Source organism: Eleutherodactylus coqui, chromosome 13, assembly GCF_035609145.1.
Source record: "Eleutherodactylus coqui strain aEleCoq1 chromosome 13, aEleCoq1.hap1, whole genome shotgun sequence".
In the NCBI taxonomy this organism is placed as follows: Eukaryota; Metazoa; Chordata; class Amphibia; order Anura; family Eleutherodactylidae; genus Eleutherodactylus; species Eleutherodactylus coqui.
The window spans coordinates 86,141,124-86,163,978 of record NC_089849.1 but is presented as its reverse complement, the minus strand read 5'-3'; the positions used below and the strand labels follow the sequence as shown (position 1 = coordinate 86,163,978).

The window sequence follows — 22,855 nt, the reverse complement described above, 5'->3', positions numbered from 1 at the left end:
CTGTATCACATCTTGTATCCAAGCTAGAGGTGGTACAACAGGGTACTACAGCCACCATGCCCGCCTGTATCACATCTTGTATCCAAGCTAGAGGCAGTACAACAGGGTACTAGAGCCTCCATGCCCGCCTGTATCACATCTTGTATCCAAGCTAGAAGCAATAGAAGAGGGTACTAGAGCCTCTATACCTGCCCGCATCACATTATGTATACAAGCTAGGTACAACAGGGAACTAGAGCCTCGATACCCCCTGTATCACATTCTGTATCCAAGCTAGAGGTGGTATATCAGGGCACTGAGAAGGTGAAAACAAGTCCATGAACTTCAGTCCATAACCCTACAGTTTTGATCCAGAGGAAGAAAAATGACCCAGTGATAGTTAAATATGTGATACTGAATGTTGAACTGTTTGCTGTCCGGAAAGGCCCCCTCACTTTTATGTATTCCCTTCTAGACACGTCAGAGCTGCCCCTTCTGTCTGCGCCTGGAGCTCGTTGACAAGTGATTAATCACTGTGGCTTCTTTTCAGAAGAACATAAATGCAATGAAATCCAGTACCTAATTTCGCAAGTCGGAACCTTCATAATATGTGATGCTCCTTGGTGAGAGCCTGGCGATCGTCTTATGTGAATCTATATTCTTAGAAGGGATATTCCCAGATGTCTAACAGAGAAAGACGTCTGCAGTATCTGAATGGGGTACAGTAGGGAGCATCCGAGTCTTGGACAAGACGAGCAGAAAAGACATTATGGCCGATGCAGAAAAATGATGCATCACGTAGTCCTAGTGTGTTTGGAAGTGAGAAATCCAGCTGCAGGGAGCAGGAGTTTGCCGTCTCTGTGAAGCAATCTGGCTACCAATCATCGCCTGCAGCAGAGGTGTAACTTGAAGCTCCCGGGCCCCAATGCAAATTCTGTAACAGGGCCCCCAACTATAATGCTTTATTCATAGTACTGGGCTCCCTATATGGAGAGGAGAGGCCTTATGGGCCCCCTAAGGCTCCTGGGCCCGGGTGCAACCGCATCCCCTGCATCCTCTATAGTTACGCCCCTCGCCTGCAGTATTCCAAGAGTTGGAGCAGCAACTCAAGAGAAAGGCTTGTCTTAGGGCTCACACACACAGGCATATTTATGGTATTACGGGCTCAATACGAAGTGTATAGGAACCATTGATTTCAGTGGGCCCCTTCACTTGAACATATTTTATCACGCAATTTGAAAAAATACATGGCATGTCCTATCTTGGTGCGTATTATGCAATCAATGGGTGTCCGTAAATATGTGGGAAATGTGCAGGAAACCTGCCTGTTTACACACAAAATCAATGCAACTTCTTTTTCACGCCCCGCGTAATCACACAAGGAACAAGACTGCCGATTGCCAAAAAAAATGCAAGGCAGCAGTGTATTTCAGCCCTTGAATGCGCTGTGTATGCACGGACCAAAATACGCATACGCCCGTGTGAATGCATCCTTATTAGAGATGAGCGAACGTACTCGGTATGGCCTATTTCGCAATCGAGCACCGCGATTTTCGAGTACTTCACTACTTGGGTGAAAAGTACTCGGGGGCGCTGTGGGTGAGCAGGGGGTTGCAGAGGGGAGTGGGGGAGAGAGGGAGAGAGAGAGGGCTCCCACCTATTCCGCGCTGCTACCCCCCGCTCCACCACGCCACGCCCCGCCCCACAGCGCCCCCGAGTACCTTTCACCCGAGTAGTGAAGTACTCGAAAATCGCGGTGCTCGATTGCGAAATCGGCCTTACCGAGTACGTTCGCTCATCTCTAATCCTTATACTGGAGGCTCCATCAGTGAGAATAGGCTGTGTGAGGGGTATGGCCACACATTGCGCATTTTGGTGCAATTCTGCACCAAAACAAGCAGCATTATATGTGCTGCAGATTTTAGTGCCGATCTACACCAAAAACGACATCAAAATCCACACCGTTGGGTGCAGATTTTACACAGTGTTTGTCGTGGATCCGCAGCAGATTTAATCCTTTAAATTGAAGGGGCAAATTCTGCTGTGGATCCACACTAGAATCCACACCAGTAGTGCAGATTTTGATGCAGAAACTAATGTGGATTTACTGCTACAGAAATTCTGCACCAATTCCATTACATGTGAACACACCCTATTAGAGTAAGGGCACCTGGTGTAAGTCATCTATGAGCCATTTCATACAGCTGGAATAGTAGCGTGTCCTATAGTCATTCACATCCATCAGTTACAGGCAATCTAAGCTCTATGGTGATCTATGTTTAACACCCCATCACTTTAAGAGGAGCTCTGTTCATTCTGCAGGAAAAGGAGATTGCAGTTTTTGATGAACAGAGTTCAATCTACGTAGACAGCTACACCTCTGGTTCTATTCCTGCTACCGACGTGCTTTTGGTGTCACTTTAAAGATACAATAATTAGCTAATATTAACTTATAAATTCAGAATACTGAATTCACAGCTGTCACTTTTTAGTCAGTGTGCTTGCAGTGCAGAGAGGGAGGGAGAATGAGCCTGCAGCAAAGATCCCAGGGAAGGGGGTAACATTAATTTTTTTTATCACCCCTCCATCAATTAGAGAGCATATTTGCTCTCTGGTTGACACATATAGGGGTATTTTTTCCCCAGAATAGTAGTGAAATAATGAAGATTTGCTCATCTAATCACTCCTCTGTACCGTTTAACCCTGTTCATGCTGCAGTCATTGCTATCCAGGGCATATTCTAAGTAAAGCAATTTGCTGTTCTCTGTTATCAGCCGTTAAGGAAAGGGGAGGGATTGACAATATTGTTCTTCAATGAGATTAGTCACAAAAAGTCTCGAAAAATCCTGTGATCTCACGTATCACACATACAAAGAACCTTGGGATGCATCTACATATATACTGTATATATAATGTTAATGTACGCTGCTTTCATTCCAAGCTGCCCTTTCTATATGCTTTGCACTTTAGCTATAGGGACTATAACAACTGTATGATGTGCCTTTTCTTTCTTGCTCCCTCTTCTTTCCTGATGTAGGAAAGCAACCCTTATTAATCAAGGCTTGTCAAGAAGTGATTAATGGAACTTATTACATAGTGGGACGGCAAGTGGCAGACTCAAGATGGATGAGAGACTGCTAGGGGCAGAATGAGAGCACACCTGCCTGACGTGTGTACATTGCTTACTGCTCCTTGGACTCATGGGGACTGTCCCAACACTGGTGTGTATAGCTTCCACATTCAGATATGGGCAGGTGTTGACACTAAAACAATAATCTCATTAGAAGTCATTGATTGAGTTTCGAACTTCACCCTAAAAAACATTTTTGATATTCAGAGAAGGCCTTCCGGCCCTCAAGTGGATAAGCTAAAGTCACAGCAGGATGCTCAGAAAGTGACAGAAAGAGGGGAGGTCTCCAAGACAGACAGAAAGAACCAAGGTGACCAGTCAGTGGAAGGAGATAATAAGTGACAGTGAATGGGCCACAGTCATTTTGGAGAGACGACAGGGTAAGCTAGCACAAAGAAGAGCTGTACTGGTGAACTAGCGATGCACCATTCACTCTCACCAGGTAAGAAACACTGAGAAATCACCTGTATGAACACTTGTATTATTCTTAATGTGTGTGTTAATTGCCCTCTATATTTACAACTTACCATCTCCATGGCGAAGCTTCATGTAGTCATGGACCTTTCTAGACATTGGTTATGGCATAGGTCCTTTACATCATACATATTCTAAGAATTGCAGAGAATGAAAATGTCTACTGAATATTCATGGTTTATCCTAAATATACGGCCATGAGAGGACCAGCTGATGGTCCCGAGTTTTGCTCCTCGTAATCATCTGATTCTTCATATACATTTATTTATTTCAAATTAAGCAAAAAGAAACAAAACAAAACAAAAACATAATGAAAGGTAAAAAGGGAAATAACTAGAAGGGGGTACTTTTAATGTTTCGGTCTTCCTCTTCTCTCCCCCTTCCGTACCCGTCCAGACCCTATTTTACATGTCATATTATATCCTGGTCTGTCCCGTTATCCTCTGTTGATTTTCAGTCTTCCCAGAGAGTCTCTAGCATCCTCCATTAGATACCAGGTTGTATATTAAAAGAGAGTCACTATCTTTCTGATTTCTTGGTCGATGTAGTGTGACTGGTGAAAAATATGCTATTTTTTGAAAAATGTTTTTGCTGCTTTTTCTCTATGTCTCTCTGTCTCCACTCGTTCCATGCTTAATTGGTGTTTAAGTTGGGCTACCAACTGTGTTATTCCTGGGATTGTTTGCAGAAGGCAATGTTTGAGTAGAAGTCTTTTCGCTACTAGGAGAACTACATGGATGAATTGAGGGAATCATCTGATTGTGACAGTGAAGCCACGGCCAACCAAGCATCTCCCCTGCAGATGTAGTATTATATGATGGCCATCTTTGTAATACAAAGTCTTCCCGAATTGGAGCAGCTCTTCCAGAGTGGCTTTATGTTCCGGCTCATAGAGAGGAGTCCCAAGCAGGGGAACCCCATTCTGTGATGCTCACCTGCCGATCCGGGTTTAGGTTCTTGGCACAACCCCTTTAAAGCCTGTTTTATATGTACGCTGTAAATACAGCAATTTTTTTTTACACTGAATATCAAATAAAGATTCCCAATTGAAAGAATTAATAAACTTAAAATAGGGATGAGACATTTTTTCTCCAAGCTGTGTATTTCATGATCGATGTGATCTTGACCTTGTATCCTCTGCATTTCTGTGACTTTGAACCCTAAGAACGTACAACATGTCATTTAGAGATCAGGCGATCAATACGATTTCTAAGCATCAAAATAGAGAGATGTTATGGTGGCAATCTGATGTGAAGCGATGCCACGATTACATGCATGGCATTGAACCCTCTCTCGTCTTCGCTACTACTAATTGATAATGTATAGACTGTTTTGTGCTGGTTGTTATCTGTTGAGGCACAGTTGTCCCTCCATCATCAAGAGAATATCTGAAGGTTTTATGTCGTCTTCCTCAAGACAAGGATCTTTTGTCCCATTTTTGTATCTTCTGGCCATGTCTCTGGATTAGGACTTTCACAATCACAGAGAAACTGCATTCAGAAATGTTATGGCAAGTTGAACATTTCGATGGTTCCGGCACCGACAGTAGCTTCCAAATTACTGCCAAAGCTAGACAGAAACTGTAACCTATTACTGTTTACTAGAGATGAGCGAGCATACTCGCTAAGGACAATTACTCGATCGAGCATTGTCCTTAGCGAGTACCTGCCCGCTCAGAAGAAAAGGTTCGGCTGCCAGCCAGCCAAATCTTTTCTTCCGAGCGGGCAGGTACTCGCTAAGGGCAATGCTCGATCGAGTAATTGTCCTTAGCGAGTATGCTCGCTCATCTCTACTGTTTAGCGTTCTCAGATTATGGGACACTTTTAAACTCCATCTTTGATATAACATTGGCTTCACATCATTTTTCACCAGGCTTGTCTTTTATCATGAGTAGTATACATACAGATCACCTAATTAATTTACCTGTCCGAGTAATTGTGAAAGTTGTGTCTTGTAACTGTAAGGAGAGGATGGATAGTCCTTCGAGGACCATCTTACATTACAGTAAGATCTTTTAAAACTCAGTTGACTGAAGGCGCTCATCAGGCCAATGCATTTTGATCTCTCACTTGCCATCTGTATTGTGTCTTGGGAAGACTTTTCTAAAAAGTTTGGATAAAGGTGGCAAACACTTCCATACACCCTGCTTGATACCCACCGAATGTCCAAAATACAAGCAACTTATCAAAAGTCAAAGAAGCAGCAATTGTTTTGAACTCATACTGTGTATATCCATAAAAGTCTTACAATGTATTACTACATTCATTTCTATAATAGCTGCCAGTTCTAATCTGGGATTTAAACAATGCCAGATTATCATAGAATGATTGACTTGACATAGACGATTTCCCTATTTCCTTAACGGTGTTATGTGAGTGAAGGATAACCTCCATATCCAAACCATTTAGGACTTAGAATTGAATTAAATCTGGTAAATCCAAAACAACAAAATCAATGAACACCCTCATAAATATAAAAGACCTACCTTAAAAAAGTAACACCAAAAAGAGAAAATATACGCAGGACCAAAAATCATTAAAATCTAATGCTATTATTACTTCCAATTAGAAATTATATATGAGATGAACATATTAAAAAAATCAACAATAGATATAAAATGCAACAAAATGTAGTGTTTTTGGTGCATTATATATGGATTAGCAATTTTTTAATATACTTTTAGATTGGATGCCACTTTATATTTTTCTACTTTTCGGTATATTTTTAGTTTTTGGTATCACATTTGATAAAAGCTTATGATTTTGGGCTAGATAATATACAAATTCTAACTTTTATTTGTCTTCTCTATACGTAATAAATTGTATCTTGCTGTGAGGTTTTCTAAGGTTTCTTTTTGTGCGCCTTTTAAAATCTCGCCAGCTTTCAGATTTGCAGATGAAGATTGCTGAGCACGGATTTTGGTTTATAAAGATTTTAGTTGCTGGGTTTTATCGGTGCCATTAAAGCTCGCTCTGCAGTTATGAATTCCACAACTATGGCTGCTTTAATGCGGGTTTAATGTATAGGTGAATTTTTGTGCCAGTGTTATGGTAACCTATCCCAGCCCAATAGAGGGCCCAATACTGCTGTTAGTTCAGGCCGGGATTTACAGCCATAAGAATGCCGCATTAATTTGTCCATATTGTGCGAGTGGTAACGGCCTAAGGGCGAGTCTATGAAGTGACCTTGTCTCTCGAGCTACATTCAGTTCTATTCACACTAAGCTTCTTTCAGATGAACGCAATGTTCCTTCTGCTTGTTTCGGGTCTCCCGACATTGGCCCTTGGACTTCAAGCATTCCGGATGTTCCCCGGCTTCCTCAAACTGATGTCTCTGGGAAAAACCCTGCCCTGCGTGGTATTATGGTCAGCCTGGAGACTGCTGCACTCTGGGAAACATTTAACAGCCTCGGAACAGAGATGATTGTGACAAAAGCAGGAAGGTAGGAAGAATTCTCTTAACTATGACAATTACTAGGCAGGTTAGAAAGAATGTGCTTCACCTGGGGCAAACATTCATGGCCAAGTCCTGTATCTAAATACTCTGGCCTAATGGCCCCTTTACACGGCCTGAGAATCTCAGGATTCTCGTTTGCCCAGTGGAACAAGTCAGTGATGTCATCAGCAGCTCTTCTGCGCTCAGGCAGCCCGTTAGACTGCATGATTCTCATTGAGAATTGTGCGGTCCTCGGGCACCTATTGTTCCTATGTGAAACACTGAATGAGCCGTGTTTAAACGGCACGATAAATGCCCGAGCCGGCATTAATATTTATGTCGGCTGAAACTGAACGACCAACGAGAAGCGCACGATTCTTGTTAGTCTTTCAGTCGTTGGCTCATGTTTAAACTGAACAATTACCATTCAGTTTCACTCATTTGAATGACTATCTGAACGATAATCGTTCCGTGTAAACGAGGCTTAAGCAAGATCTGGCACCAGGGGCACATGCGTCAGTAGCTACCCCTACAGATAAGCCTCTTGTATAAGCAATTTTGCTGCAAAGTTCATAATTAAAGAGGACCTATCACAGGATAAAACGAGTGGGGCTAGCTGTCATGCAATGAGTGCAGCCATGGCCCCACTGACTGTATCCCCCCCATCTATTTTCATTCTCACCTTCCTGTTATTAGGGCTGGCTCCCAGCACTGTTAACCCTTTGCAATCCAATTTTGGATTCAAGGTTTCCTAGGGGGCTTTCTCTTTCTGCCATTATACAATGGCGCCATCTGCTGGCTAGAGCCAGTACTGCGGTATGGGACATGCTGGAGAGGCCCGCGACAACAGAGCGGCCAGTAATATACAGTAAGAATACCCTGCCGGACGTCTTCCAACATCGGAGTTGTACAGCCTTCAATCACAATGTCTTCAGATGTCAGACAGTGGATTGGAAAGGGTTAATGTATCACGTGGGTGGTCACCACCGTTCGCTCTCAATAGGTGATGTCAAACTGCAAATCAGACATCACCCATTGAGAATGAGCAGTGGGGACCACCTACTTGACACACTGACAGCTCTGGGAGCTGGGTCCAGGAAGAGCCCATCACAGAAATAGACGGTGGATACAAAGTCCACTGTGAAATACCCAAAAGTAATTGGATCTGGTTGCCTATTGAAGCATATACGTTGATGCTCTCTTATCCTCTCAACCAGTCTATACAAAACCATCCTCACATGCTTCAGGGATATCTTCATGAGAATAACTTGTAGAAAATGTAATATGTAGAAATGTTCATATTACATTCCAACATAGTCAACCCATAACCAAAAATTGGCACAGGTTAGGTGATCTAGATCCAGAAAGCCACAGGATAGGAAGTGGGATCAAGTGCATCTACGCACCGATGCAACATTTTGGGGACCCCCCTTCCTTTCTCCAGCATGCTTGACGTTGTTTTATATAGTCAGTGGGACCGCAGCTGCAGAGCCAATCAGCTCCACCGATTTTATCCCGTGAAAGGTCCCCATTGGTATAAATTCTATATGAAGATGAAGTTCTTGTAATAGTAACATCTCACATGTTTATTGTCTCTCTGCTTGATTTTCTTCTACAATATCGTCTCTGTAGGAGAATGTTTCCACTCTTCCAAGTTCGTATTTGGGGAATGGATCCCACTGCAGAGTATTCCCTTCTTCTTGATTTCCTACCAGTAGGTGACAAACGATACAGGTAAATGTGAAGAATGAGAAGTGTGATACTATTATGCGATAAGACAACTGACTAATAACAGTAAGTGGGTATTGTTGTATATTGACTGTATTCAGAAACTAAGAAGGTTAGGAAAAGCTCTACTAGGCCATACGGAGATCAGGAAAGGGGCCTCTTGCTGTGGTGGAGCTTGTCCATCAATATACATGGCCATTCATCTAAATGTCAGCTGATTGCCCGCTGTCAGTGCAGACAAAAAGACACTTGAAAATAGTGTGCTGTGCTGTCAGCTTGCTCACTTCATATATCTCATGATCCACTGCTTGCTCAAGCGGTTTCACCTGCCCCCGTTCCTGGGCTTAAACAGCAGAAAATTCCATGCAGGAAAAAGTGTCATCCACGCTTGCTTGCAGAATAAAATATATAATCTTCCTTTATTTAGACATATTTAAAATTGTCAGTGCAGACAGCAGTGGAAGCAGATAGCGCTGTCAATATTGCAGTGGCCCAGTTTGGTACTACAGGCACAGTTCTCATTTAATTCAATGCCACCTGTACCTGCAGTACCAAACTAGGCTGCTGCAATATGGACAGCGCTATCTACTTCTAGTGCTGCCTGCACTGATAGCAAGCCCAGGAATAAGCTGATCAGTGTGGATCCTAGACTGTAAAAACACAGCGCTTTGGAAGAAGGCCCCTTATTAGCCTCCATAAAAAAGCGATGCAGCTACTTGAGGCCTTAATTTTTTTAATGCCACACGTCATTCTTTATGCATCATTTTCAGGTTAACATATGGTAACATTTAACCCCTTAAGGACCAGGTTGTTTTGTACCTCAAGGACCAGACACTTTTTAGGGATTTTACTAGAGATGAGCGAGCACGCTCGGTAAGGTCAGTTACTCGAGCGAGCCTTGTTCATCTCGAGTAACTGCCTTCTCCTACGAGCATGCTCGGGGGGGGGGGGCGGCGGGGTGTAGCGGGGGGAGAGAGATCTCTTTCACTCCCCCCCCCTCCGTTTTCCCCCGCTGTCCCCCCGAGCACGCTCGGAGGAGAAGGCAGTTACTCGAGATGAGCGAGGCTCGCTCGAGTAACTGACCTTACCGAGCGTGCTCGCTCATCTCTAGATTTTACCCATGCGGTGGTTTAACTGCTTTTTCCTTTAGCTATTTTTTAAATATCTTTTTCCTATTCTCGTTACATTTAAACACTCCCTGCTCAGTGTTACACATAGGAATGTGCAGCACTGAACGAGACTTGAACAATTCTCAATGATGATCTGCTTGTCTACACATTCTGTACGAGCGCAAACAACTTAGCGGCGACATCATCCGCTTGGGCACTCGTTCAAACAAGAATTGGCTCATGTAAAAAAAAGGCATTCATCTCAAACTATTCTGAGCTCCTGATAGAGGTATATGCACTGAGTATACAGACGGATTTGATGACATGGACGGATATAAAATATTGGCCTCATAAGGACCCTGCATTCTGGTGACTGTGGTCCATCTGTCTTTATAAACCCCTGGTGGCCAGCTGTTACCAATGGGGAAAAGCAGCAGCCCGTCATATATTTCCATGCCCGTCACCTAAATGAGTCACTAATGTCATGGGATTACAAATCATATTTGTTAAACCTTCATAGCAAAACCTATTACCATTAATTAAATAAAACAAATGGAATCAGATCTTGAGTGTAGCCAAGAACCCGGAGAAGGCAGAAGCAGTTTTTAACTGCTTCTGCCTTCTCTCTTGCCGACTACATAGTGTTCAATGAGCACTATGTAGTGACTAGAGAAAGTGGAAGTGCCACTTCCGTTTTTCAACCTGGTGATCACAAAACACTCTGGTTCTTAAGGGGTTAAAGCTTAAATAAGTAAATCAAACAAGATTAAGCAATTAAAAAATTAATTAAAAACCCCAAAAGGCACAGGCCACTTAACCAAGTGATCTACGCCCCAACCCACCCCACCCAAAGCCAATTTAATCAGAGCTTGAAGATCCAGGTATCCAAACCAATTGCAGATAGATGCATACCATCTTGAATATAAAGGCTGGGCTCACCTCCCTTCAAGTCCATTTGTGTAAAGGACAAACCTCCAAATCAATGGTATACATTTTTACATTAACCTGTTGACCTGTTTCCTCATTCAGTCCAACTATTTTATTTTAGGGCACCACAGCCACCCAACACAGGGATGGTTTGTGAGAAAACTAGGCACATATACAGAAACAAATGCCAGATGCAGAACAAGCTCCTCTTTGATAGGAAATACTAGCATGATCATGCCAACTTTCCCCATGTTATTGCCACCCAAATGAATGACAATCACATCAGGGCTTGGACACATATCACTCATCTGCAAAACAGCATCAACCTAACCTTCCCACCAAAGCCCGTGGATGCCAGACAAAAAATTCAGACTGCTGTAGCCTCCATATACAAATTCACAATCTTTCATCAGCTCTGAGCTTCACCCAATGGATAAATGATTGGCCAAAGATCCATTGCTACCTGTAAATGCTAAATGTGTTAAAAACAGCAGTTCAGGCAACACATACAATTTATAAGGACGAGAGGACCATCTAGTTGCTTGATCATTGAGCATTGAGACCAACCTAACAGTGGTTGCAGCAACCCAAGCCAAAATTCTTCAAGCACTTGGCTAGCATAGCTCTAAAACGGAATTGAGTTAAAGGTGACAGACCCTCATAAATTGAAAATGATGCCCACCCACAGGCCTAGCACTCAAAGACCTAGATACGACACCTATTGGGCAACTCTCACTAGCTGCCACCTTTCCCACTAGAAGTCAAGTACCTTTAGCCTTCCTATCCATCTTAGATTTGGGTAGAAAAAACACACATTGTAAATAGAATGAACCCATACATGACACAATGCAAGGCTGGGTTTACCCAAGCTTTTCCTTGGAAGAAGCTTACTGATTCTTAACACTTTATGACCACATTCGGGTACAGACTAACTAATGGGAAATTCTCCACCTATTTACAGACAGTCAGTAATAGTAGAAAATGAGAACAGTAACAAAAACCTTCAGTGGGTAGATCCACATCCGTCTGTTTGGTTATCTATCTAGCCAAGGGCACATTTTCTCCAGCTTTACTGGAGTCAAGGCTCATAGCAGGGGCGTAACTATAGAGGGTGCAGGGGATGCGGTTGCACCCGGGCCTAGGAGCCTTAGGGGGCCCATAAGGCCTCTCTTTTCCATATAGGGAGCCCAGTACTATGAATAAAGCATTATAGTTGGGGGCCCTGTTACAGGTTTTGCATTGGGGCCCAGAAGCTTCAAGTTATGCCTCTGTGCAGCATGGTTTAGGTATGGGTACGGGTACAGATACAGATAGAGGGGGGGCCCCAGCCCACCTTTTGCATCAGGGCCCCTGAGCCTTTAGTTATGCCCCTGGCTCATAGAATTTATTCCTTTGCACAGTTTTGCCGTTTATAAAACAAAAGATCATTAAGTGATTTATTTTATGCTAAACAAGTGTTCTTTTTAATAAGATTGATTTAGCAGTGTTTGAAGCATGAACCTTAGCACTAGGCACAGATGCTTCAGCGGTAGTATTAAAGGGGTTGTCCCGCGCCGAAACGGTTTTTTTTTTTTCAAACCCCCCCCCCCCCCCCGTTCGGCGCGAGACAACCCCGATGCAGGGACTGAAAAAAAGGACAGCACAGCGCTTACCTGAATCCTGGCGCTCCGGTGACTTCTATACTTACCGGTGAAGATGGCCGCCGGGATCCTCTACCTCCGTGGACCGCAGCTCTTCTGTGCGGTCCATTGCCGATTCCAGCCTCCTGATTGGCTGGAATCGGCACATGACGGGGCGGAGCTACACGGAGCTACACGGAGCCCCATAGAGAACAGCAGAAGACCCAGACTGCGCAAGCGCGGCTAATTTGGCCATCGGAGGGCGAAAATTAGTCGGCTCCATGGGAACGAGGACGCTAGCAACGGAGCAGGTAAGTAAAAAACTTTTTATAACTTCTGTATGGCTCATAATTAATGCACAATGTACATTACAAAGTGCATTATTATGGCCATACAGAAGTGTATAGACCCACTTGCTGCCGCGGGACAACCCCTTTAAGGTAAATCACAAGCCTACAGTTTTCATTCCCCAACCTAGACCATGGAAAACAGACAATTTTGGCAGAAGTTCTCGTCATAATGAAACCAGCTCAACCCACCAAGATTTTTATAGGCTTCCAACACAATATCTAAGTGCTGAAACAGTCCCGAGAATTTTTGAGGAAGCTTTTCACCCATGACATTACTAAAAATGCAAATGTCTGTAACCAGTTGTTAAAAATACATGCAATGGGGCATCTACATGTAGTGGTCCAGTACATGCTTTCCTGGCCCCCTCCATACTGTCATACATGTCATGTCTTGTGTAGATGCTCTGTGCAAAACTGTCTTGTCATTCTGTTATGTGTATTGCACAGCTGCAGCAAATGATGGGTTAATGTCTGCAAAGTGTGAGCTGACTGTCTGTAAATGTATTCATTTCTATCCTGTCACGTGGTATGAGTGGGGTTATAAATGTGAGTGGTTGAGAGCAGGAAAAGGAGTTCCATGTCTTCTGGAGTCATAGTCAGGAGGTCTAGCTGCATGGGGGCACCTTCAGCCCTCATGTAGTGAAGCATGGAGGAGGAAGAGAGATTTTCCAGGAGCGCTTGCTTCTATGAACTGTAAGTGAGCCCCCCAGAGAGAGAGAGAGAGCGTGAGACAGTACTAAGTTTTTCCTACACAAAGCCCAGTGCAGAGGTACTCTTCCTTTCTCAATTGTTCATGCCCAAGCGTCCTAAAGTCTGGGACTGCTGTGGTGGAGGTACTCATCATCCAGATTGTCTGTATATATTCCTAATCTTGCCAGCACTTGGAAGACTGTCTATTTTGCCTTGTATTGCTGAAGTTGCCAAGTAAAGTTATTCCAGGCTCTGACCATTCCCAGGGACCTGAGGTACTATAACCTTGTCTGTGGCTCAATTATTTCCACGCCGACGTTCATACCAGTGGGTACCCGAACTGTGGCGTTACCCGTGACAACCCCTTCACCTGTCCTAATGTTTATTAGGCATCCCCATGCCAGGGGTGTCCGTAAGAGGCTCAGCGCTGCCCTGGCCTTGGCTGCGTGCATCCCTCCAGGAGGGAGGCTGGTAAGTGCCGCCGTGACAATCCAGCATCTCGCCCTCTCAGCTCCTCAGCATATACCATGTGTCCAGGGTCACCCTATGGGAAACTGCATACAGACTTATCGTCTTTACCTTCTAGCTTAGAAACAAAGTCTTTGGAAGCTGGGAGCAAAGACAACAAATCGACAAATACTTTCCACCAAATCAGTAGCGGATAAAGACAAATGAAAACTCAAAGGGTTAATGTCACAGGGCAAACCTCCTTGTAGCATGTCTCAGCCACCCCTCTAACTTTAGGAACAGCATGCCCAAAGCCCCGTACGATAATACTGTAGGGGAACTATGAATATAGCTTACGTTATATCACGTTCATTTTCTTTCGATGCCTTTTACTTACTACATCCTTTCTCTATCAGTTACTTGAGTCTTTATATCGTGTGTCATTTAGCGTGCGTGCCGTATACTGCATCCATCTACACATTATACTCATGTACGTTATAATTTCATGTTCATCAAAACTGTTAAAAAGAGATTTGCAAAAATAAAAAGAATCCTCACTGTCACTATCAATGACCGAAGGGGGATCTTCAGACGCCAGGCATCAGTGATGTTCCCAAGTTGGGGGGCTGCTGAGGGAACATTAGGGATAGAGATGTGAGATGACTTAACAGCGGCCTGAATATAGGAGAGAGCTTGAGAAAGACATAATAGGGGCCAGATGAGAGGCAAACTCACCATGTGGCGATTACCTGTTGAACTTCATCGGAGTGCTCACCAACTCGCTGCTCCACTGAGAAAAGAGAGGATACAAGAGGCAAAGAATGCTGTGGTTGAAGAATTGGGACTACAGGATTCGCTTGAAGGAAATCCACATTCGGGAGTGGGCAGGATGATTGGCGATGTCCACCCAACACTTGAGCCTAGTAGTGTAACGGGATGGGTGATTGAGTGTTTACACTCCATAGGCGGGCATGATATTTGAACGTTGCATAATAACTTTAACTTGAAGTCACGCTTACAATATCTAGCGTTTTCAGAACGGCAAGGCACTTGAACCACACTAGCGACAATGCATCTCCGTCATCGTACCCCATACGATCATCAACGTCATATTTTCAAAGGTCTGCGGCATTATACTACCATCACAGCCTCCTGCACCATAGGTGCAAACCTCTGCCTGTCACTAGACAAAGGAATAGCCGCCTTAGCAACTACATCCCAATAAAAGTATCATAATCAGCTGCCATTGGCAGCTAACCTCTTAGTCTGCCGCCTCCCAAGAAAAAGGCGGCAAAAGAAAATAAATTCAGGCAAGAAAAACTAGAAAACTACAAAGATCAAAATGTCAACTTCACACAGGTAATTATAAACCCACGTGGTTCCCTCCTAATGGATCCAAACATACCTTTTAATCATTCACTCTACCCAGACAGGCACAAGTCCAAAAAGCGTCCAATATTTTGTCACAATGACACCTTCTACAAGGAGTGGTCCAAAACCCCAGAAGGCCAACATAGGAAAAGTAAACTTCTTCAGGACTTCCATTCTATTTAGTTTCCATATTATGTGAAGACAATTCTCCATTATATTAGCCTGTATGTCAATTGTAGTAAACTGGAGGTAGGCTTTTGTCTAAAGTACCATAGCATTGCTAGAAGCACTAGCATATAACCCACTTGATTTGCATTCTACAGCTGAGTCAATGATGATACCCACATCAACATCTCAAGAATTTTCAATGTCCGCCAATTGCCTCCTGTACTGTATTGTGGATGTATTTTTCCTTCTATATGGACATCTACCATTTAGGTATGGTTTTCTCCCTTAGGTATGCTTTTCACTCCTCCTCCTGGCTGGTTTCAGGCACTGCAGATCCAGCACCTCCAGGTCGTCTTCATTTCCACCCAGACTCTCCTGCACGGGGATCTCATTGGATGCGACAGACTGTTTCTTTTGACCGACTCAAGCTCACCAACAATGCACAAGATATGAGAGGACATGTGAGAAACTGCTAAAACTCTACAATATATAGTATCTCTCCAACTGCATATATATATATAATTTTTTTTTTTTTTAACTTTAGCCTTTAGTCATTATATTGAACACATAACCATATACTGTTTTTACTTATTGCAAGAGACACTTAAATGGTTTTTTTCTCGGGAGTCAAACATTTATGGCTCTTATTGATCATCAGAATGAGAGGGATGCTTTAATTCACAAAACGGGAGTTTTCAAGCTTACATATAAGCATGTGGATGAGCACTACACAGAGGTAGCCCTATTGCAAAATCTGTAACAGGGCCCCCAACTATGATGCTTTATTCCTAGTACTGGGCTCAGTATATGGAGAAGAGAGGCCTTATGGGCCTCCTAAGGCTCCTGGGCCCGGGTGCAACCGCATCCCCTGCACCCTCTATAGTTACGCCCCTGATTAGAGCACAACATTGCCTGCTTGTCCAGTAGTACTACTCCGTACCTTCCTTGGTGAGCGCTATATATACACTCAGAAGAGCAGAGTGAAGATTCTTTACATTGTTAGCTGGAATAGTCAGAATAACATACCAAAGTGTTGTAAGTAAAGCTGACAAAATATTGCCTTGTTTTAGAAAAAAACATGACTTCTACAAAATAACTATCTTGCCCCTTTTATAAAGCACTAACGTGGCTATGTCTTCAATAAGCTGTCTAATTTTGAGCACTAGTTGATAAAAAAGGGATATATGGGCAAAGGAGAACGGTAAAAAAAAAGTACAAGGAAATTCAAAATAGTTTTATGTGCACTAAATTTTTTTAAAATAAACAGATCACCTTGTGGGGATTAAACAGTTAATAGCAATTTTGTAAATATATTGAATATGACATTGGCTAACATTGTGTTATTAATGTTTTGAACCTGCAGATAATTTTAAACTCGATGCATCGGTACCAGCCGAGGCTCCATGTTCTGCTCTCCGATCGTCATCAAGGTGGAGAAGCCCGTGCTGCACAAAATTTTGTATCGTTCATCTTTCCAGAGACTCAGTTTACAGCTGTGACAGCGTATCAGAATCACAGAGTAAGTGACACAGATGGTTCAGAGATCTCAAACTTCCTACAGACAGTAACTAACTAAAGTAACTCTGACCTATCAAGGCATGGACTCCTCAAGACCTCTGAATAGAGTCGTAGACAGATTTTCCTTTGCCTAAGGGCTCTTTCACACGAGCGTATATCGGCCACTGAGGTTCTAACATTACGAAAAACAAATAATTCCTTTGTGATGTCAGATCATCACTCTGGGATACCACAGATTCAGTTTGGCACCACCTTCTCTCTCTGAAACCTAACTCTGTTTGTTGTCCCACTTTACCCCCATCTAACTTGACTTAACCATTCCCCCTTTTAAATATTTACCCTGGGCATAGTTAGTGTTAGTGTAGGGACTCACACAAGACATGAGGACTCTTAACGTGGGTTGTGAGCTTGCTACTACTGGACATACTGCAGAAGCCTGAGATGCCAGTATGTAAGTGCTTTGTATGGTACACTTCGATAGTGTGAGGCAGCCCACCTAGTCTAATAGTATGGGTGTCACTAATAGGTTGTAAGGGTGCATGGTGCACTACATGTACCTTTGTAACTGGCACCATTAACAAGCCTTAGCTGTGTGCAAGCATTATACTAAGCAGCCACTCCCCAATTGCATGGTAGATATTTGAGTTGTTCGGTATTTTGTACCTGCGCTATCTTCCCTTAATAGCATTTTGTCTTCTGTATGCTGCTGGGAACTGGTGTTTGCACTTGTGCTTGTACCTTAGTATTAATAAGTATGGCTGCTTTTAAGTGATTTTTATACTGAGTATAAAAAAGTATTATAAAAGTGATCAAAATATCACATAGTGACGTCCCTGGTGGGACTAAACAAATAACGTAATAAATGTCCATAAATCTTATTGAAAAAATGTACACAGTTTTATAAAACAATTTTTGGTTTTATTTTGTAAAAATTTAAAAAACAGACAGACAGACAGTACCATTGTACTCATGATGACCCATATAATTACTTTCACCACTGTACAAATCCCACTATACAAGACCAATAATACCACTATATAAGGGCCAAATAATACTTCTTCATAGTGATTACTACCACCATGTTGTTACTGAATAAAGACCAATATTACCCATAATTACACTACATGGGTGACCAATAATACCCCTAGACCATTATCACATAATACTATAATGTTACGGTAAGACACTGTAGAAAGACCATACTGACAATATAGCAGTAGATATCAGTTCTACAGAGGCGCTCTGCAGACTGCATAAGTGATTACAATACTGTTATATCCAGTGATCAAGAGTGATGACCCCTCTGACTGGAGTGGTTCACTTTCTCTTTTCTTCTATATAATAACCAGTCCACCATGACCATTTCTCCTGGTTACAACTTGTATCTACAGAATTTGACACACAGAAATCTTTAACTCCTCAGTTTTCCAGCGATCTGTCTTCGTTTTCCACACCTCTACGTACCCCCCAACTATAGTGCACCAGATAGTAATAATGTCACTAGAGATGAGCGAGCATACTCGCTAAGGACAATTGCTTGATCAAGCATTGTCCTTAGCGAGTATCTCCCTGCTCGGGAGCAAAGATTCGGCTGCCGCCGCGGGTGACAGGTGAGTTGTGGCCATGAGTAGGGAGGAGCGGGGGGGAGAGAGGGAGAGAGAGATCTCCCCTCCGTTCCTCCCCGCTCTCCCCTGCTGCTCCCTGCCCGCCGCCAGCAGCCGAATCTTTGCTCCCGAGCGGGCGGGTACTCGCTAAGGGCAATGCTTGATCAAGCAATTGCCCTTAGCGAGTATGCTCGCTCATCTCTAAATGTCACTGGTACCTTACAGTGATAGTATCCCCCTTTGTGAGCTCTCTGCAGGTCCCACACAGAACCATGTTTAGTGTCTACATGTTTAGTGTCTACCACAGTAAGGCCCAATGCCCATGGACGGAAATTCTTTGGCGGGATTCCACACGGAATTTCTGCTGTTGCACGCTGCCATAGGATTGCATTAGTTTATGCAATTTTATGCTGATAGCCGCGATTTAACTGTAAGAAAAAAATGCGCGGTATTAAAATCATGGCATTTCCTATTTCTGTGTGAGCCTCGTAGAGGCTCGCACAGAAACATCATCACTCACGCGCCGGCTCTGCTCTGCGCAGCTGTGTGCCAGCCGACACATCGCAGAGCGGAGAGAGAAGACGCCGGACAGGTAAGCGGGAGGTCAATGCCGGGGCACGGGTTGCATTCCACTGCCTGACTCTTGTAGTTGTAATCTGACCTGGCCATGGGTATGAGGCTTAGCCCTTTCCAATCCACTGTCTGAAGTCTGAAGACATTCTGATTAAAGGCTGTACAGCTCTGATGTCGAAAGACGTCCGGCAGGGTATTCTTACTGTATATTACTGGCCAGTCTGTTGTCGAGGGCCTCTCCAGCATGTCCCATACCGCAGTACTGGCTCTAGCCAGCAGACGGTGCCATTGTATAATGGCAGAAAGAGAAAGACCCCTAAGAAACCCTGAATCTAAAATTGGATTGCAAAGGGTTAAAAGTGCCTCCACTCAGTATAATGCATTTTTTTCTTCCCTGCAATCAGTAAAAATGCCCCTTTATGCCCCATTCAGTAATTATGTAATTCATGGCCTCCATTTAGTAAAAAATGTCCCTCATAATCTCTGCCCTTCATGGCTCGCACCATATATACCCCTTATATGCATTCAATGAAAAAGCCTATACTCAAACTCAACTCTGTTGCTCTTCGCGACCTCAGCAGACGGCACCAGACTGGTCTCCGCTGACTTCCAGGTAGTGCAATCATGTATCATAGATTGACATCCAATGTCTCTTTAGATCACACAGCTGAAGATTGCCAGCAACCCATTTGCCAAGGGTTTTCGAGATGTTGACGCTGATGAATGGTTGCTTTCCCGTATTCCAGCACCTGTCAAAATACATGTTAAGAATTCTCCAGAAAGGTAAAAAAATACCTGAATATATCATTTACTTGTTGTATTGTTAGGGACAATGTAGACTTGATGCTTTAGAGACCATTATGGCGGGACACATCTGTTATGTGGCAATGATATTCTGTTTTTACATTCAACATGTCCATCAAGCACATTAAACTGATGCCGGAGTAGGATAAAAAAAACGCTAAGGTTCAACAGGGGCGGAATGGCCACAGAATTCCCGTGCAGGCTTTCCGCACAGAAATCCCACCAAGCATTTTCAAACCCGTAAAAGCAACAAAGTGGACAAGATTCACAAAACTCTCATCCACACGCTGCGGACAGTCCGCTGTAGACAAACCGTGTGGAGACTGACATGCAGCACGGAATTCAAATCTGCCACATGTCAATTGTATCGCCATTTCCACTGCTGTCTCTTTTTTGTCTATGGGGAGAGATTTCCGCAGCGGAATACAGGCAGACAAGCCGCTTCAAACCTGCCTTTGAAGCAGCCTTTCCGCTGCGGAAATCTAGCGGAATTTCCCAGCCTTATACAGAAAACAAATAGGAAAGTACACAGGGACACACAGAAATGGAATGCTCCTTCTCTAGCAAGATACAATCCAGGCAACAGTACAAGTGCGTATTCTATACAGTAGCATCTTCCGCCAAAACTGCCTTAGGGACCTTTCACACGGGCCAGAATTAGGATGCACGATGCACCCAAATTCGCAGCTGTGGAATTCCATGCCAAAGGCCACAGGTCTAATTGCAAATTGTGATGCGGAATTGCGGACAGGTTTTAAACCATTTTCAATTCTGCGTCAAAATCTGCAGATAACCTATGGATTTTGGTGTAGAATGTACCACGGCTTGTGGAGTGTTGTGTGTCCTAATTCCGGCCAATATGAAAGGTCCTTAAAAAGGGGTTGATGAAAAATGAGAAGGAAAAAATGGGGGAGTGGAGCATGTACCTGGGGGTCCAAAGTCTATAAACCAGTGCATTGGGTTAGGAGTTACTCTCTGTTCTCCCTTTTCTTATTATGGGAGTAAGAAATGCTCAATTTTTGATGAATATGAAAGGGTGGTCACAAAACACGGAGAACAAGAAAGGAGGCAGCGGCCAATACAATGTATTACCATCATTCAGTCAGGGCCATAGTGGAGTGAGGCTTTTATGTAATTTTGCTTGTCCTCCTCAATCGCATTGGTTGGATTCATTCCTCTTTTGCTATAAGATCCTTGATATACTACCATATTTACTACTCTCCTACATTATTTTTATTTCTGCCTTTCTATTGCAGATGGCACAACATGGAATCTCACTCCACTTTGTGTTCTGAATCCCACTTTATACATCCTACTGATCAATGAATCCCTTATATATGGCAACCATGATGACTAAGGCCTCCAAGTGCTTGTATCCATACAACATCTGCCGCCATGTTGGGAAGCAACCCTACTGTGTGCCCTGAATAGATGTGATGAGTACTGTGCAGGATCTGTGTGTCTACTCTCATCTGGTGAAACTCTTTGAGGTTTGATTGTGTGTTACCACTTTGATTGCAAAATTGATCTAGTTTGGCCAGATGGAACAAGAAACAGCTTTTAACCATAAGATCATCACAAGTGGTGTCCAGTACTGTACTATTGATGATTTATCCTCATGATAGGTCATCACTATTAGATCGATAGGGGTCAGCACCCCACCAATCAGCTATTTTTCCAAGCCATTGACCAGTGCTGGAGCTGCTGCGCATCGGGAATAACACAGCTCTGTAAACTGTGCTGCGCCCGGGAATGGTATTGCAAGCTGTGAATAGGACAGAGCTTGCAGTACCATTCTAGGCCACTACAGAGCGTACAGAGCTGTGGTATTCATGGCACACTGTGGCTTCAGCACTACCATAGTGGCTCAGAAAAACAGCTGACTTGCAGATGTGCCAGGTAAAGGACCCCCACCAATCTGATATTGATAACCTATCCTGAGAATAGTTCATGAATAGAGTACAGTCCAACAAAAATCATTGAAAGTCTATAAGCAATGAAGAGCTTGAATGAACCTTAGGACCAATTGTTTGTTCATTTCATGCTGTTGGTATATTTAACTAGTTGTCTTTTTGTTAAAAGGCTAAAGCTCCAAACCTCCTAAATAGACAGTTAAATGGAGATGTTCTGACTGTCTGCAGCCACCACTAGATGGAGCTGATTACATACTGTTTAAGATCTATGCCATAAATGTCTGAGAGATGTGGGACCCTTCCCTATCTCAAAAACTCCCCCCATCACAGGATGGCTGAAATTCTGGAACAGCCCAACTGGCTGTTCTTCAGTGTTCCCATAACTCCCATAGTAGTGGATGGGAATTGCGTAAACAGCACAGAACAACAGGCTATACTGTTTCTGCATCTCAGACAGACAGTTTAACTGTTTCTGTAATGCTAGCCGCCAGTGGTGTTGGCAAATAGACGAGTAATCCCGTTTTTGGGAATACCCCTTTAATTAAAGACATCAATGTATGCAAATTATGCAATAAGCTCCTTAGTTACATAATGTGGTTGAAAAAAATCATACTGTAAACCTATCAAGTTCAACCAAGGGATGGGATAGGATGTGGACTAAGGGAAGTGGCATGATCAAACACTAAAACCTCTATTTCCCCATAAACCACAAACTAATCTGCCTGTAAGGGGTAAAAAAGTCCCCTCTGATCCTCAATCAGACTGGATTAAATCCCCCTAGTGCCTAGTGATGGCTGCAGTCAGCCAGGAGTTTTAAAAACTTTATGAATTTGTCTGTATATTTTGCGTTTTCACTTGAATTTAAGAAAATATAACTTTTTTTATTTCTATATATCTCTAATGTTATATTTTCTTTGAGATCCTTATTTGGATCTGTCTATGACCATGATGATGTCATTCACTAACACTGTGATACCAATGTGATAGTGTTGTCAATAAAGCTAATATTAATGTCA

At 43.2% G+C, this 22,855-nt stretch overlaps 1 protein-coding gene across 1 annotated transcript; it reads left to right on the top strand.

Annotated features, from left to right (window-relative positions):
• The first annotated feature begins 3,482 nt into the window (after positions 1–3,482).
• Positions 3,483–22,855, top strand: LOC136588787 (T-box transcription factor TBX10-like). The gene is made up of 7 exons (XM_066588243.1): positions 3,483–3,551; positions 6,818–7,025; positions 8,651–8,752; positions 15,717–15,888; positions 16,791–16,946; positions 19,781–19,905; positions 21,183–22,855. Exons 1-7 carry the CDS (start codon positions 3,530–3,532, stop codon positions 21,250–21,252), a joined length of 855 nt encoding a protein of 284 aa, XP_066444340.1. The 5' UTR covers positions 3,483–3,529; the 3' UTR covers positions 21,253–22,855.